This window comes from Bemisia tabaci, chromosome 9, assembly GCF_918797505.1.
Source record: "Bemisia tabaci chromosome 9, PGI_BMITA_v3".
Taxonomy (NCBI): Eukaryota; Metazoa; Arthropoda; class Insecta; order Hemiptera; family Aleyrodidae; genus Bemisia; species Bemisia tabaci.
The window spans coordinates 15,038,802-15,054,705 of record NC_092801.1 but is presented as its reverse complement, the minus strand read 5'-3'; the positions used below and the strand labels follow the sequence as shown (position 1 = coordinate 15,054,705).

Genomic DNA, 15,904 nt, shown 5'->3' with positions numbered 1-15,904 from the left:
TTTTAAAATAATATTTTATAATATTTTTAAAGTATATCATAATTATTTTTGTTAATATTTTAAACATATTATTAAATATTATTTTAAAAATTTTAATTTTTTTTAAAATGTTTAAATTAATATTATAAAAATTTAAAAGAAAAAAGGAAATGAAAATAATAATAAATAAATAACATAAATACATCGACATAAATTCAAACTAGAAAAAGGCCCAAATAATTAAAACTGGAAAAAGACGCAATTATAAAGTTAAAAAAAATAGAGAGAGAGAGAGTTAAAAAAATGAGAGTTAAAAAAAAATAGAGAGAGTTAGAAAAAATGATAGTTAAAAAACATGATAGTTAAAAAAAAGAGAGAGCTAAAAAAATGACAGAGAGTTAAAAAAAATGAAAATGAAAAAATTACATCATTAAATAAAAAACAATAGATAAATAAATAATAAATAATAAAGTCTGGTAAAATATCATAAGAATCCGTCAATAAACAAACATATTACGGACTCAGAGGCCTGCGATAGTTAAGAGATTGAATTTAGGGGCCCATCCATATCAAGCCTGGCTGGTCTGGTGGTAAAGTACTGGACTTCGGATTGCAACTCCATCCCGAGGTGTGGGTTCTAATCCCGACTAGGACGCCGCGGATTTAAGGTAAGTCACAACTCTACGATGATCCACCACCTGGTAGTATCGCATATGAAAACTTGCACACTTCATAACTAGAGTGCGCTACCAGCCAGGAAGAATAATGAAAATTCATTTTATACACTGTTTGAATTTGGTTATATAACTTTTATACTAAGGGTCACATAAAAAGCGTATTGATAATGTAAACTTTTAACTAAAAAACTTTACATCCATTACATAAACAATGAATATTCTTTAGCTTGTGGTTATTTACGGTTTATACTTTTAAAAACAAATTTTTTATATAACTCTGCTACTAGGGAAAAATCATTAGACAGATTTATCGGCGTCTGGACGCCGCGTCCAGACGCGCCTAAGGTTCCGTACCTTAAGCGGAATCCGTTTTGATTCAATCGAAAATCCGACTGAATCAAGAGTATTTTTCCTTGTCAATGTTTTCAAGAGTCTGGACTCTAGATCTAATGTGTTTTTATTTCTAGTGCAAAAGGATGTATTTATGCTAAAAGGAACTATGTGCAAGTGGAAAGACTGGGTGTACTTGTGGTGAGCTGGATAAAAAAACAATGTAAAAGTGCATATCGACGGTGTTAGTCGGCAATCACATAATCCGTTTGCGGTGTCTGAAAATCTCTGACTCTATCTTATTTTTTTGAAGCAGAACAAATTGACATCAACCCTTGAAGTTTTTGCAGAATTTTTTTCGCACATAGAAGGAAAATCACGGCAGTTTTAAAGAATTGTCGTTGAGTAGTTTTCCGTTTAAAAAATAAAGTATGACAGGAAGTCTGCGACGTCGCAAAGCGAGTTATGTGATTGCCGACTTACACCGTCGATATAGTTCCTTTTGAGAAAATGTGACAAATTCGCTCCCAATTTCCAAATTTTTAAGCGTTAAAAAGTCAGTATGAACTTTCTGTTCACCATAAGGATCCATGTGTATATTCGAAACTTGAAACATGCATTTCTCAACAGCAAAAACTGCACTTATGCGCCTTGTCCTCCAAGCCCCTCAAATCATAGCTCCTCTGACGTAAGGGCGTATCTCTATTTCCGAATGAGCCCTAGAAAGCATTAATTTATATGCAAGACAGGGATAACTAGGAAATTGAGATACGCCCATACGTCAGAGAGGCGACAAAATATACAATTTTAGAAAATTTTGTCATAAATAATTACCAAATTGCTGGGCGATAAAATCGCGATTGTACCGCGATGAAATCGAGGATAATCGCTCAGATGTTGACGATCCTAGCGATTTTATCGCCGATAAAATAGCTAAATATATCGAGATTTTTCCGCTGAAAAACGCTACTCGGGATGCTCTTCCTTTCATTCTCTCTATAGACCGTATTCGATAGTGGTTCGATGTACTGTTTGGTTCAAAACAGTAGAAAATAACCTCAAACTAATCTATTAGGATTTAAGTTGGAAAAGCTAAAAAATGAGAAAATTCCTAACAATTTCACTTTGCATTGGCATTTGGTACTCAAAAGGATAAAACATCTGTTACAAAAGACCCGTTCACACTCCGATTTCTAAATTGACTTCTGAGGCTTTGCTTATGTTTTTAACCAATCGATATCGATACAATCTCACCTGTATGATATATCGAATACAATCTATTGATCTCAGGACCCTCCGGCTGCTATGACCCCCTCGCGATCGAATTTCAGTCTCAATTTCACCTTCAATTACAATATCGCGGACTAATTTCACTTTGTTCGGTTAAGTACTTCTAAGCCTCGATAGTCGTGCCGTTAAATCTGGCCGCATCCTTTCATGGCTGCAAAGTCGTCTGAGGTTTAAAGCCCTTTCCTCTGCTCTAGACGACCGAGATAGGGGCTGCGAGGAGGGGTGTTTCGAGTTTACGTTTAAGGATAGTTGAGTAACTTCCAGCTTACAAGTTTAAGCCGCCCCGCTATGGGAAAATGTAGGGAGGTAAAAGTTTTATGGGCCTATTCCACGCTTCTTATAGATATAGCGGGGTTGGCCGGGTGGGATGGATATCGGGTGGCTAGCGTGGAATTTAAGGATTAAGGGGTTGCCACCCTAAATCACCATTATTTCTTTTCTTGCCGCTCCACCTACTTCTCATCCTTCACTGAATTTTTTTTTTCTTGAGATATTATTTTGACTTGGAGCGTTGTTCTTGTCGACAAAATGTAGTTCTTCCTTAAAAAAACAAAACCTAAAGTCAGTTTTTTAGTTAATGAAACGTTGTTTTGTTAAAGTTTTTTTTAACTTAAATTTAACGATAGCAAAACAACGTTTCTCTAACTCCTAAAAATTGACTTTAAGTTGTCTCCGCAAGGATTTTACTAAAAATAAAAACCAAAGTTGGACGTATTTCTATCAAACGGTCCTAAGCGCCATAGGGTGAGGAAGGTAGAGGGGGGCTTGGATTCCGCCGCCAATCCAAGCCCCTATTCCGTCCTATAGTCGCAATGCTTTTCCACGGCGCTTAGGTCCGTTTGACAGAACGCGCTGTCCGGGATTCTAAATTCTTCAAAAGGAACTCAAATTGGCGCTTAGTTCCGTTGGATAGAAATACGTCCATTTTATCAACAAGAAACGACGCTCTAAGTCAAAATAATATCTCAAGAAATTTTTTTTCAGTGTTCTTCATATTCTTTATCTTTTCCTTCTTCTTTTTTATCTTATCCTTCGTGAAAAAAAATTCTGTTGTCTCCCTAAAAATTGTAATTATTAATTTCCGGAGGCGAACTGCGGGGCTAGGAGGACAAGGCGCATACTTGCAGTTTTTGAAAAATTGAGACATTAATGACTCAAGGAAAATTAGTCTTGATGCGTACTCTGTGAGAAATTCACTCTCAAATTCTAATTTCTAAGCATCAAAAAGTCAGTTTAAACTTTCTCTCCGCCTTAAGGATCCATGTAATTTCGAAGTACGAAGTATTACCGAGTACGTACATCCCTGAGTACCCGCGTAATTTTACTCCAGTCAAGTCAAGCCACTGGATAAAAAAAAAAACAAAAAAACAAAAAAAAAACAAAAAAAAACAAAAAATCCACCCATGGACATTTTCTGCCGTGCTAAGGAAAAACGTCGTATGAACATTCGAAAGTTGCGAAATTTCTCTTGATAAACCATGTATTTTTGACGATATTCATGCACATTTTTCTTTGAAATTTTCAGATATTCCAGATAAAATTGCGTACAAAATTGTCTGAAAATTTTGGGAAAACATTTCACAATTTTCCCAGTAAATTCAGGTTTTATCGAAGGAAACTCGGCAACGTCTGAAGGTTCATACGGCGTTTTTCCTTAGCACAACAGATTACGTATAAAATTTCTTCAGGATTTGAACGGGATCGAAAAAAAATTGGCAAGCACGCGGTTAACTCATCCATCCCGGCCGATTTTCACGAGCATTCCTGGAACATAAGTTACTCCACTAACTTCTGGTGGTTTATGGCGGAATAAGCGAGCTCGGGCGGGGGGTGGGGGGGGCTGAAAAAAATTGCCCGGGGACTTTTATTCTCGTTACGACGCTTTAAAAGAGTGAGAAGTTCGTCTACAAGTCGTTTGGACGTCATTTTAACACCCGCGGATCGTTTTTAAAATGTTCGACTTAATGGGCGAATTACGGACTCGGAAAATCGTCATTTTTCCAGTGATTCAACCTCACGCGGTCTATTCTACCGTGACGGAAGAATCGCCGTATGAACCTTAACGCGTTGCCGCACCTTCTTCCATAAAAAAACAAAATTCGCTGGGAAAATTGCGCGTAGTTTTCTTCTTTCTTGACGATTTTGTTCAAAGCCAGTGTTCGAAACTCACCTTTGAGTTTTAGGAGCCAGTGGCGCATCAAGCCCGATTTTTAGGCGCCATTGAAGATTAATTAGGGGCCAAATTGACTTTTTGCCTATATATTACGGCGCATTTAGTGAAAAGTTAGACGCAAGATGTTTTCGTAACAGAACTAGTAGGTAGCTGTAACTTGGAGAAGACAAAAGCACTAAGAATGAAATCGTGAAGAATAGAAAAAGCAAGCTTTCACTGACAGTGCTGAAAATTCTGAGTTTTTTCAATTCAAAAAGTTTTGTTTTTCTTTCTTTGCGTGACCTCCTGTGAAAATCCAGATTTTTAGGGGCCACGTTGCCGGAGAGCCTTCATTTTTTAGGCGCCATGGCCGATTTTTTAGGCGCATTTGGCGCGTTGGCGCCTGTGAGTTTCGAATACTGGTACCGGGGCAAGGAAATCATGCATCTTTGAACTATATTTTGCAATACGGAACTGCAATTTTTAGGTCACCCGTGAAAGCACTTAAGTGCATAGGAAAACTAATGGTGAATACGTTGTTTCTAAATTCTGTCAAAAAAAGCCAGTAAAAGCTAGACATTGTAGGTCCTAACTGCAAAATAAAATCAATTTAAGGACTTGAAAATGGGTGATTTTCCTCGCATAAAGTATAAAATAAGACAAATTTGCAACGCAAAATTCAGGGTTTCTTGTACTGTTGCGTCAAACCGTATCGCTCTTTTCAGGGTTTCTAGTTTCATCGTCAACATCCTGTTCATCAGATGGACTGCATTTTGCAATTTGGAGCTATGAATTCTGGCTCATCTGAAAAAACACTTATGTGCATAGGGAAACTAATGGCACATACGTTGTTTTTAAACCGGGCGAGAATAAATTTATAGTTCCAACTTGCAAAATGCAGTCCAAATGAAGGCTCAAAGAATATGGGTTGAAGAAGTGTGACGCTCTCACCTCAGATTCATTCTCCATATAAACGCTCCGATTTTCCAATTTTTCGAAAATTTTTCGCAGTCGGTAGGATTCGAACCTACGCTCCCAGAGGGAATCTGATTTCTAGTCAGACGCCTTAACCACTCGGCCACGACTGCTGAGTGAAAGTGTTGCAGGCTTCGTTTTATTATAACACCGAATGCACGGACACAGCACACTCACTCTCGGTCCGACTATAAGCAAAAAACGTGACCTACTAACAACCTCGCCGCGACACACCGCAAACCGCACGACAAACCGCAGCGTTGCAGGTTGCAGCAATGTCAGGGGCACAAGCTCCGCAATGCCCATGTCTGAATACTGAAACCGAGATTCTCGCTATACCACGTTGCGGACCAGTGGCGTGGCGTGCTTTGCGATATATCGATTGATACGCCACTCAAACCTATGAAAAAACATCGATTATCAGGGTGTTCGCAGCGAACACCTTAGTAATCGATTCTTTACCATAGCTTCAAATGGCGAGACATAATCGATCATTTACGGCACGCCACTGTAGCGGACATCCCGATAAGGTGATTTGATATGGACGTCATATTTTGTGTCAAAATGACATGCGATATATCGCATCGATTGGTTACATTTTTTCAGCTACTCGTCATTTTTCTCGAATTTTGAGCTCGCAATTTTGTCGTCAGGAGATTAAAGAATCCACTCACCAATTTTGACAAGCAAATTTGACGTAATATAGGCCTGGCTTTTTAAAGAGGAAGAATCGAGTGCAGTTCCGATATCGGTATCGAATGTGATATTTTTCCTTTAAAAAAACCACGCTTCTATTACGGTGAATTTGTTTGTCAGAATTGGTGAGTGAATTCTCTGGTATCCTGACAACGGAATTGCGATTTCAAAATTCGAGGAAAAGGACGAGTGGGTGAAACAAAGAACCAATCGATGCGATATATTACATGTTGCTCTGACACAAAATATGACGTCCATCGAATCACCTTAAAAGTCTCACAATAACAACGGTGAGGCTCATAGTGTCTTTCTTTTAATTTTCTTGTTTTGCCGGTTGAAAATGCGGGTGTGATTCCTGCGAAACGTCCGGGTTTCTTATTTTATTTTATATATTTCTTTTTATTATTTGCGGCCTAAGTCCCGTTTTAAGTTGTTTCTGTATTAGTGTTCAGATGAAATCAATGAAATGCTAAAACAGCAAGATTCATCTTAATTGTATAAAAACGAGACTTATGAGGAAGCCGTATGCGCAAAAAATGACGCAGTTTCAGGTAAGACAGCAGTAAGTGACAATATTCCTCCCGAGAGCCAATGAAAATAGTGCTTTCAAGTAAAGTTCCGCCCTTTTCTGCCAATTTCTAACATGAAAATGTGCTCGTTCTGTGTCCACAACGCAATCGCGAAAGCATGCAGAGGATATCACTTATGGCTGTCTTAGTGAAGTAACCAAAAACCTACCATGAAAATGAAAAAATACCGTTTTTACGTAATTGAAATAATATCAGTCGATTTTTAATCATCCAAACTACGTCTAGGAGTCTTTCGGACGATTAGTGGAAAGTTGACAAAGAACGGAGACTTCTTTCAATAAAATGATTTGCTTAGACGCTATAGTTAGCCTATTTTCTCAAAACTTCATATTTGCATTTACGGCTGTCTTCGACATTACGGCAGTTCTGACCCCAACAAAAAGTCCCCAGGTAAAGGCGGATCCAGCAATTTGGCAACATCAAATTTCCTCCATTTAAACCTATGCTAAATAATCGATTCTTGTCAGAGCAACTGGCCCCTCCAAGAATCGGTAGATTTCCACAGGTTTAAATTAAGAAAATCCAGTGTTGCCGTATGGAGAATTTGCAAGGGTCTGAAATTTGATGATTTTCGTGTTCAAGTTGAATCTACTGAGTGAACTGAACACGGAGATACCCTTGATTCATAAATTGAGCAATTATTAGAGGAGATATGACAATATCACCGATTCTGCTTTAATACATGTGTTTAAATGGAAACGCCGCCAGATGAGGTCATAAGGCGGCACATTTTCTCACTTTTAAATCAATTTTTCGCCAATTGCCCATGTCAGAAAAAAATTATGAAAAATACTGCGAACTCAGCCCATTAGGCACTTTCAGATGAAGTAATACAATCTTGTGTGTGCAAATTCTCAATTGCTGGATCCGCCAATGCCCTCGCCCTCAGTTCCTCCAAGGCTTCCATGGTCTCGGATTGTTACTTTCCATGTGTTTCTTCTTACAGGGTCTTCGGGTGTGCGTGACCCTGGGGACGTGCCTCCCCAGTTCCTGTTGTCGGCCTCCTATGGTGTAGTGATTGTAGCGATAGCTCTATAATCGGGAGGTCCCGGGTTCGATTCCCGGCCAGGCGACCCGAGTTTGATGGTCTTAAATAATGGTTGCCTGGGACTGGTTGTTAGGGGACGGAGGGTGGACGGGGCTGAAGCGCAGGATTAGCCCTTGTGGGCTATTTGAAGTGGGGGAAAAAAAAAGTTCCGGCAAGGTTTCCATGGTCTCGGATTGTAACTATCCATGTGTTTCTTTTTGAGGGGTCTTTGGGTGTGCGTGACCCTGGGGACGTTCCTCCCCAGTTCCGGCAAGGCTTCCATGGTCTCGGATTGTAACTTTCCATGTGTTTCTTCTTGCAGGGTTTTCGGGTGTGCGTGACCCTGGGGACGTTCCTCCCAAGATCCGCCACCTAGAGTACATAGAGTCGTAATGCAAATGGGAGAGCTGGCGCCATGTTCTGCTCGACGAATTCCGAGCCCGGTGTGCGCCGAGTTGGGGTCGCTTTTTCGATACATTTTCGGTCCAAAATGGCGGTGTGGAATACGTGGTAATTCCTATCTCCTTTGTTGTTGTTGTCATCGGATGGCCGGGTACCCGTGTATCGCAAACAATCGATTATGTATCGAAAAAGTGACCCGGCGTCACACAGGAGTCTCGGAATTCGGGACATGGAAAATGCTTAAAAGTGGCGCCAGATCTCCCACTGACATTACGAATCTATGTACTCTATGATCCGGCAAGGCTTCCATGGTCTCGGATTGTAACTTTCCATGTGTTTCTTCTTGCAGGGTCTTCGGGTGTGCGTGACCCTTGGGACGTTCCTGGTGGTGGTGGGCGCGTGGCTGAAGCTCCTGGCCGTCGGACGGGACGGGTTCCCGATCGCCTTCGCGGCGCAGACCGTCATCGGGGTCGCCCAGATGTTCACCCTCGGCGTCCCGGCCAAACTCGCCGCCGTCTGGTTCCCCCACCGCCAGGTCTCGACCGCCACCGCCATCGGCGTCTTCGGCAACCAAGTGAGTACCTCTTCAAGCCGCTATCTACAGGCTCGCACAAAACTCTCGCATCACCCCTCTACCAAAGTGCTTAGAGTACCTATATTGAGAGAGTATGGCCACTGGGCCCCGTGGAGAGGCTTAGGACCCAAAAATGGCGGTGCTTTGTTTTGGTTTTTGAGGATGGGAGGGGGGCGGTCATTGCCAATTTTTGACGGTTATCACCAACCGCACTTGCTGCCAACCTTACTACATCCAAGATAATTTTTCTCGAAAATTGCACACGATTAGCTGTAAAAATATGTAAAGAAGTCGCAATAGTGCATTTGGGTAAATTTCTCGTTACGATAAGCAAAGAAACCTACATTTTGAGTCATTTTGCATTACATTAACTTATGGCGTCCAACATTTTTGGGTCCTAAGGGCTCCATTCAGCCTAAGATGGCTGAGCCAATTAGAGGTGGTAACATCAGTGGTCATACTCTCTTAATATAGGTACTCTACACCCCTCTACCAAAGTGCCTATTCTTAAATGGACCGCTTTAAACAGGAAGGAACCAAGCCACATCAGCTAATGCCAAATTTAATTGGACGAATTAAGTTTTTACATGAAAACGGTTGGGCGGATTTTCGTGCAAATTTCAGTGAATTTTCCTCATAGTACGACGCAAATTCCCTAAAATTTTAAAGGAATAAAGATTTTCTCGTAAGAAATTGACTTGCCCAGTTGAATTTGGCAATGGCTGATGTGACTTGGTTCCTTTCTGTTAAACGCGGTCCAAATACTGTATGAACATTCGAGAGTTGCCAAATTTCCCTTTATGAAACGTTTATTTTCATGGGGAGTTATGCATATTATTCCTCGAAATTTTCAGATGTTTCAGATCAAAGTGTGAAACAAAAAAAAAGAAAAAAAAATCAACAAAAACAAATTAACAAAATTGCCTGAAAAATTGGAGTGAAAATATTGGCCAAAGCCCATAAGCGCAAATGTCCGAAATCAAGCGCCCAAAAGCGCAAAATTTTATAGCCCAAAAGTGCAGACGGAAGAATTTCTTAAGCCAAGAAATAATTTCAACCAACCGCAGATTACACCAGGCTGTTCATAAATTTTTTTCAAACCTAACTGGCAGATTTTCCCGTACCAACATTATCGTATGTGCATTCCTGTGTGAGTCCTACGCCAAACTTCGAGCATAACCCCTCTTGAATCGATTAAACGATGGATCGATTGATGTGCAATCGAAAGAACAGCTGAAAAGCGCAAATGATACGGTTTGCACTTTTGGGTTCTCAACTTCGGGGACCTGCGCTCATGAGCTTGATCGAAAATTTTCAGAATTTTCACACTATATTAATTTTTCATCGAAGGAAATATGACAAAGCTTGAAAGTGCATACGACGCTTTTTCCGAGCACGGCAGTATTGATACCGCAAATGTAGCAGTATAGGAAATGAATGAGGATCAGTTTTTTTCATAAAATGACTTTCAAACCAGTGGCGTGGCGTGCTTTGTGATATATCGATTGTTATGCCATTTAAACCTATGGAAAAGGATCGATAAAGAGGGTGTTCGCAACGAACACCTTAATAATCGATTCTTTACCATAGGTTTAAATGGCATAACAATCGATACATCGCAATTCACGCCATGCCACTGTTTCAAACCTGAACGGGTCAGCGTGTTTTGCAAACGAGCCACGAGATGAAAACATGGTAAACCCGCCGCTGCGCCGCACAGTGGATCGAGTCAATAGGAGAGGTCAGACAAACCTTTAAACGGTCACAACTCCGTTTATACAAAACTATTAGGTTCTAAAAGTGGTTCTATGGTTTCCTCGTGAAATTCCTGACCGGAGGCACCCCTTAAAATTTAAAATGTGACGAAATAAATACCAAAATTTGCAGTTTTAGTAAGAAATTTCACATTTATTTCCTCCTCTACCTCCGCATCCCACCAGTACGGTTTTCTGTTATCATTTTTTTGATCAGAAACCCCCAGGGCCTCCGCTGCCGCCGAGTGAACGCAATTCTTAATAAATTCATACCGCTCTTCCGTACTGCCATCGCACGCATCTCCTAACTTTTCATCCAGGCGCTTTGCGTACAGAGCCTTGACACTCGGGTGCTTTAGGCTATCGATGTTATACTGAACTTGATGTACGCGTTGTCGCTCCGGTTGTTGATTGTCGCTTTGATCGTTCTGCGACACACGAGCGGGAAAGGCTACATCCGCTCTGAGGAAATAGTGGTCACTACCGCAGGAGAGTCCTCTACATACCCTCACCTGCTGGATCTTCAGGTTTGTTACCTGTTTAACGAGCACGTAGTCAATGATGGATCTTAAGCCGCGGGTAGGTTGGACCCAAGTATATTTGTGAATATCCTTGTGTTGGTAGAACCCGTTCAATACTTTTAATTCCCTCTGCTCGCAAACGTCGATAATGCGGCTTCCGCGAAATAAATGTGAAAAGGAATAGGTATCATCAGTTTCTCTCTTCCCAAAAGTTGGATGATAAAATCATGTACAGACAGGCTCAAGCAAGAGTCCGTCGGGTAATCACTCGGAAGAAGAATGAGGCTTGGGAAGAAAGCTGTATGAAGATAAATACCTACCTTGGAGGCCGGAAAAGTACGGAAGGCTGGAAAGTGATCAAAGGGTTGCGACGGAATAAAATGCGCGACATCATATCTCCGATACCAATTGACAAGATGGAGGACTATTTTAAAGATTTATTAACGGAGAGGCGACCCGAGTTTCAAGGCGGAGTCATAAGCACTAAAGAAGATTCCAACGTGGAGATCCAGCTCCAAGATGTAGTGAAGGCTGTGAGGGAGTTGAAAACTCGCAGAGCTCCTGGACCTGGGGGTATACCGGCGGAGTTGATAAAATGTGGCACCGGTAAACTATTTGAACATCTGAGGAAACTCATGCAAGACTGTTTGCATGGTTCCGAAATACCAAAGGATTGGAAGGAATCTTGGATTACTCCCAGTCATAAGAAAGGTAGTAAGCAAGATTGCGACAACTACAGAGGTATATCGGTCACAGGAACCTTGAGCAAGGTCTACGGTAAAATTCTCAAGGCAAAGGTCGAAGAGGTTTGGAGCGGCCAGGAAGCCGAAGAACAGGCTGGTTTTAGAGCCGGTAGGTCTACCGTCGACCATTTGTTCACCATTACCCAGGTCATCGAGAAGAAAAGGGCGGTCAGCCAGGAGCTGCACTTGGTGTTTGTGGATCTTCAGAAAGCTTATGACAGCGTGCCGTTAGTGAAGCTTTGGGAAGCCTTGGAAAAAAGGGGTTTTAGCAAAGGACTTGTGGGGGCAATTAAATCATTTTATAACGGGACGATAGCAAAAATTAAATGTCGTGGAGAGTTGTCCGGAGGTTTTTTCGTCACAAAAGGGCTAAAACAAGGCTGTTGTTTGTCACCAACACTATTTAAGGTATACCTAGAGCACGTGTTAAAGGAATGGAAAAATAAGGTTGCGGGAATGGGCGTTCCACTCGTTGATGGGCAGACCCTTTATACTCTATGCTTTGCCGATGACCAGATCGTTGTAGCTCAAGATGAGGAAGATGCAGATTACATGACGCGGAAGTTGGTCGAAGAATATCGGAAATGGGGCATGGACGTTAGTGTGTCCAAGACAGAGAAGCTGGTCGTGGGAGCAGCGCATCAACGGCAAAGCATAGAGCTTGAGGATGGACGGCGCATCGAAGAGTGTGACGAGTATAAGTATCTCGGTGTTTGGCTCGATCAGGATGGAAGGATGGATAGAGCAATTAAGGACAGGATCATCCAGGGCAGGAGAGCCATCGCGATGCTGAACGGGGTGCTCTGGGATCAGAGCATCTCAAAGGCAAACAAGCACCGGATATATGACGCCATCGTTAAAAGTATCGTGCTCTATGGTAGTGAAGTGTGGCCTATGACGAAAAGAACGCAAGAAATGTTGAGGGCAACTGAAATGGATTTTTGGCGGCGATCTGCCGGCATTTCGAGACGGGACCGTGTCCGTAATGAGAGAATTCGCCAGGTGATGAAGGTTGAGAAAGATATCGTGCACGACGTCATGTCCAGGCAGTTATGCTGGTATGGACATGTGCAAAGAATGTCGGAGGAGAGGTTGCCCAAACAAGTTTTGGATTGGGTACCACCTGGGAAGAGGCGACGGGGACGTCCCGTAAAGGGTTGGCGGCAGGGCGTTGACGAAGAGATGTTGCGGTGTCAGTTGCCCGATAACCTCTGGGAAGACAGGCATATGTGGCGTTTGGGTGTCGTAGAACGCCAGAGTGCGTTATAAAGCGAATATATATATATATATATATATATATATATATATATATATATATATATATATATATATATATATATAAAGCTGCTGTTCCCACTCACTCTGCCCCCCCTAGATAAAAATTGGCCGAAGCGATTTCCTTTAAAATTGGTACACGCTTAGCTATTGTAATGAGGAGTTGATTAAAATTATTCCCATTCAAATCCGCTGCTTAGGACACCCGCAAGAGCGAAAAGTTGTTTCTCCATATAGTATTACATTGGAGATACGCGGTTGTTTACGCGCATCGTGCCGAACAGGTTCAATCCTGTTGCGTGACGTCACTGCCTTATAGACGAAATATAAGGTTTTAGGCGGTATTTTTCAACGGATTTTTGAGGAAATTGGTATGCGGGGGTATTTTTCAACGGGGATCTCGAATTTTTGGTCGGATTTTCAAAATCTCAAAATCCAAGATGGCGGCCGTAGCCTAAAATGCTAAGTCGGCTCCTGTTCGATCGATTTTCGTGAAACTCGGCATCCGGGGGTACTTTTCGACGGGAAACTCGAATTTTTGGTCAGATTTTCAAAATTTCAAAATCCAAGATGGCGGCGGTGGCCTAAAATGCTAAGTTGGCTCCTGTTCGATCGATTTTCGTGAAACTCGGTATCCGGGGGTACTTTTCGACGGGGATCTCGAATTTTTGGTCGGATTTTCAACATCTCAAAATCCAAGATGGCGGCCGTGGCCTAAAATGCTAAGTCGGCTCCTGTTCGATCGATTTTGTGAAACTCGGAGATCCAGGGTACTTTTCGACGGGGAACTCGAATTTTTGGTCAGATTTTCAAAATTTCAAAATCCAAGATGGCGGCCGTGGCCTAAAATGCTATATCGCTCCTGATATCGATCGATTTTCGTGAAACTCGGTATTAGGAGGTACTTTTCGACGGGGATCTCGAATTTTCGGTCGGATTTTCAAAATCTCAAAATCCAAGATGGCGGCCGTGGCCTAAAATGCTAAGTCAGCTCCTGTTTGATCGATTTTTGTGAAACTCGGAGATCTAGGGTACTTTTCGACGGGAAACTAGAATGTTTGGTCAGATTTTCAAAATTCAAAAATTCAAGATGGCGGCTGTGGTCTAAAATGCTACATCGCTTCCTGATATCGATCGATTTTTGTGAAACTCGGTATCAAGAGGTGTATTTCGACGGGAAATTAGAATTTTAGGTCCGATTTTCAAAATTCAAAAATCAAAAATGGCGATCGTGGTCTAAGTTGTTATCTCGGCTTCCGATCCATCGATTTTTGTGAAATTCGGTATTAGGAGGTGTATTTCGACGGAAAACTCGCATTTTTGGTCAGATTTTCAACATTTCCAAATCCAAGATGGCGGCCCCGCACGAAAACGCGGTCCGGACTCCTAGAACATCAATTTCTGTAAAACTTGGTGAAAAAGAAGATTAAGACATAGATGTTGTCTCCTCATCAATGTTAAAAAACTGTGCGGGGCGGTGGCGGCTCGCGGAGCGAGTCGCAAGTTCGTCGCGAAGCGCAGAACTGGGGTCCAGGGGCACTCCCCGGCTAGACGTGTCAGCTCGCAAAGCGAGCTAATCACGACTAGTATATATATAAATTTCACGTCCGACTATTTGACTCGATCCACTGTGCGCCTAAGGATTAGTCCTCTACTGCCGCGCTAAGGAAAAACGCCGTATGAGCCTTCAGGCGTTGACAAATTTGTCCGGGCAAATCACTAATTTTCAGGAAATGTTTCGAATATTGGTCTACCAATTTCTCAGACAATTTCGTTTGTCATTTGATCTAAAACTTCTGAAAATTTTAAGGATAAATATTCGTGATTTTCCTGAAAAATAAACATTTCATCGAAGGAAATTTGGCAACTCTCGAATGTTCATACGGCGTTCTTCCTTAACACGGCAGTCTACCTCACGAGACTCGAAGCAATAAATAAATACCGCGGGTTTTGCTCCGCGACACAGTCCGCGGTGTGGAAAACACCTCGTTTTTATGAATTGGATGTCACCGAGGGCGAGTGTAAGGTTCCGTCTGGTGCGCCGGATTGCCCGGCCTTTTGTAGCTTTGGATCCCGGGCGCGGCGGAAGATTAACGCAAAACGACCCCGGCAAATTAAATATCAGCCGACGATGCGAGAGGGTTCAGCAAATGGGTTGCCGGACGTCTGTGGGGTACCCCTTTTTAATCCTTGTGCGAGGTGTGCGGGAAAAAAATCGAGTTTCTTATAAAATTCGGCTAACCTATTTTAGACGAAATCACTGAAATAGCTAAAACAGCAAAATTCGTTTAAGTTTATGAGAACGGGACACATGAGAAAACCGCAACTGCGCAAAAAATGACGCAGTTTCAGACAAAACTGGCGTGAGTAGCGTTATTCCTTCAAATAGTCAATGATTACAGTGCTTTTAAGTAAAATGCCTCCTTTGTCTGCCAATTTTAACCTGGAAATGTGTTCGTGGTGTGTAACGCGACAACGAAAGCATGCAGAGGATAGAACTAACGGCTATCTTGTCTTACACTAGCCTAAAATGAAAAGGAAAACTACCCTTTTTACATATTACTGAAATAAAATTGGTCGATTTTTAATAATCTAACGATTTCTGAGAGTCTCGATATAATTGTGGCTATTAGACAAAAACGGAAGCTTCTTTTAATAGTATTTTCGGCTCAAACGCTGGTGAGCCAATTTTCTCAAAACTTCATTTCCGTACGTACGGTTCTCTTCCCTAAAATGACAGAATATTCCACTACCGCCGATTCGTACCGTGAAACACGAGTGGACGGAGTGCATCTCAAAAAAAGGTGTACACTCCAGCAGGCGCAGTGTAGGCAATTTGACGTACGTCTAACGGTGTAGTGTTTGAAGTATTTCGAGGATGTCGAAGGCGCTATATAAGGTGCGCGCGGACGAGCCTTT

General features: G+C 41.9%; 1 protein-coding gene and 1 non-coding gene across 3 annotated transcripts in view; one reads left to right on the top strand and one right to left on the bottom strand.

The window, feature by feature from the left end:
- LOC109038176 (choline/ethanolamine transporter flvcr2a) overlaps window positions 1–15,904 on the top strand; it is a 93,906-nt gene that overhangs the window by 38,840 nt on the left and 39,162 nt on the right. For both annotated transcript variants that reach the window (XM_019053147.2, XM_019053149.2), the window contains exon 3: window positions 8,468–8,692. In XM_019053147.2, the coding sequence (XP_018908692.2) occupies window positions 8,468–8,692 (225 nt within the window). The remainder of the gene's footprint in view (window positions 1–8,467; window positions 8,693–15,904) is intronic.
- Window positions 5,435–5,516, bottom strand: TRNAS-AGA (transfer RNA serine (anticodon AGA)). Its single transcript has one exon. It is a non-coding gene; the product is annotated as a tRNA-Ser (tRNA).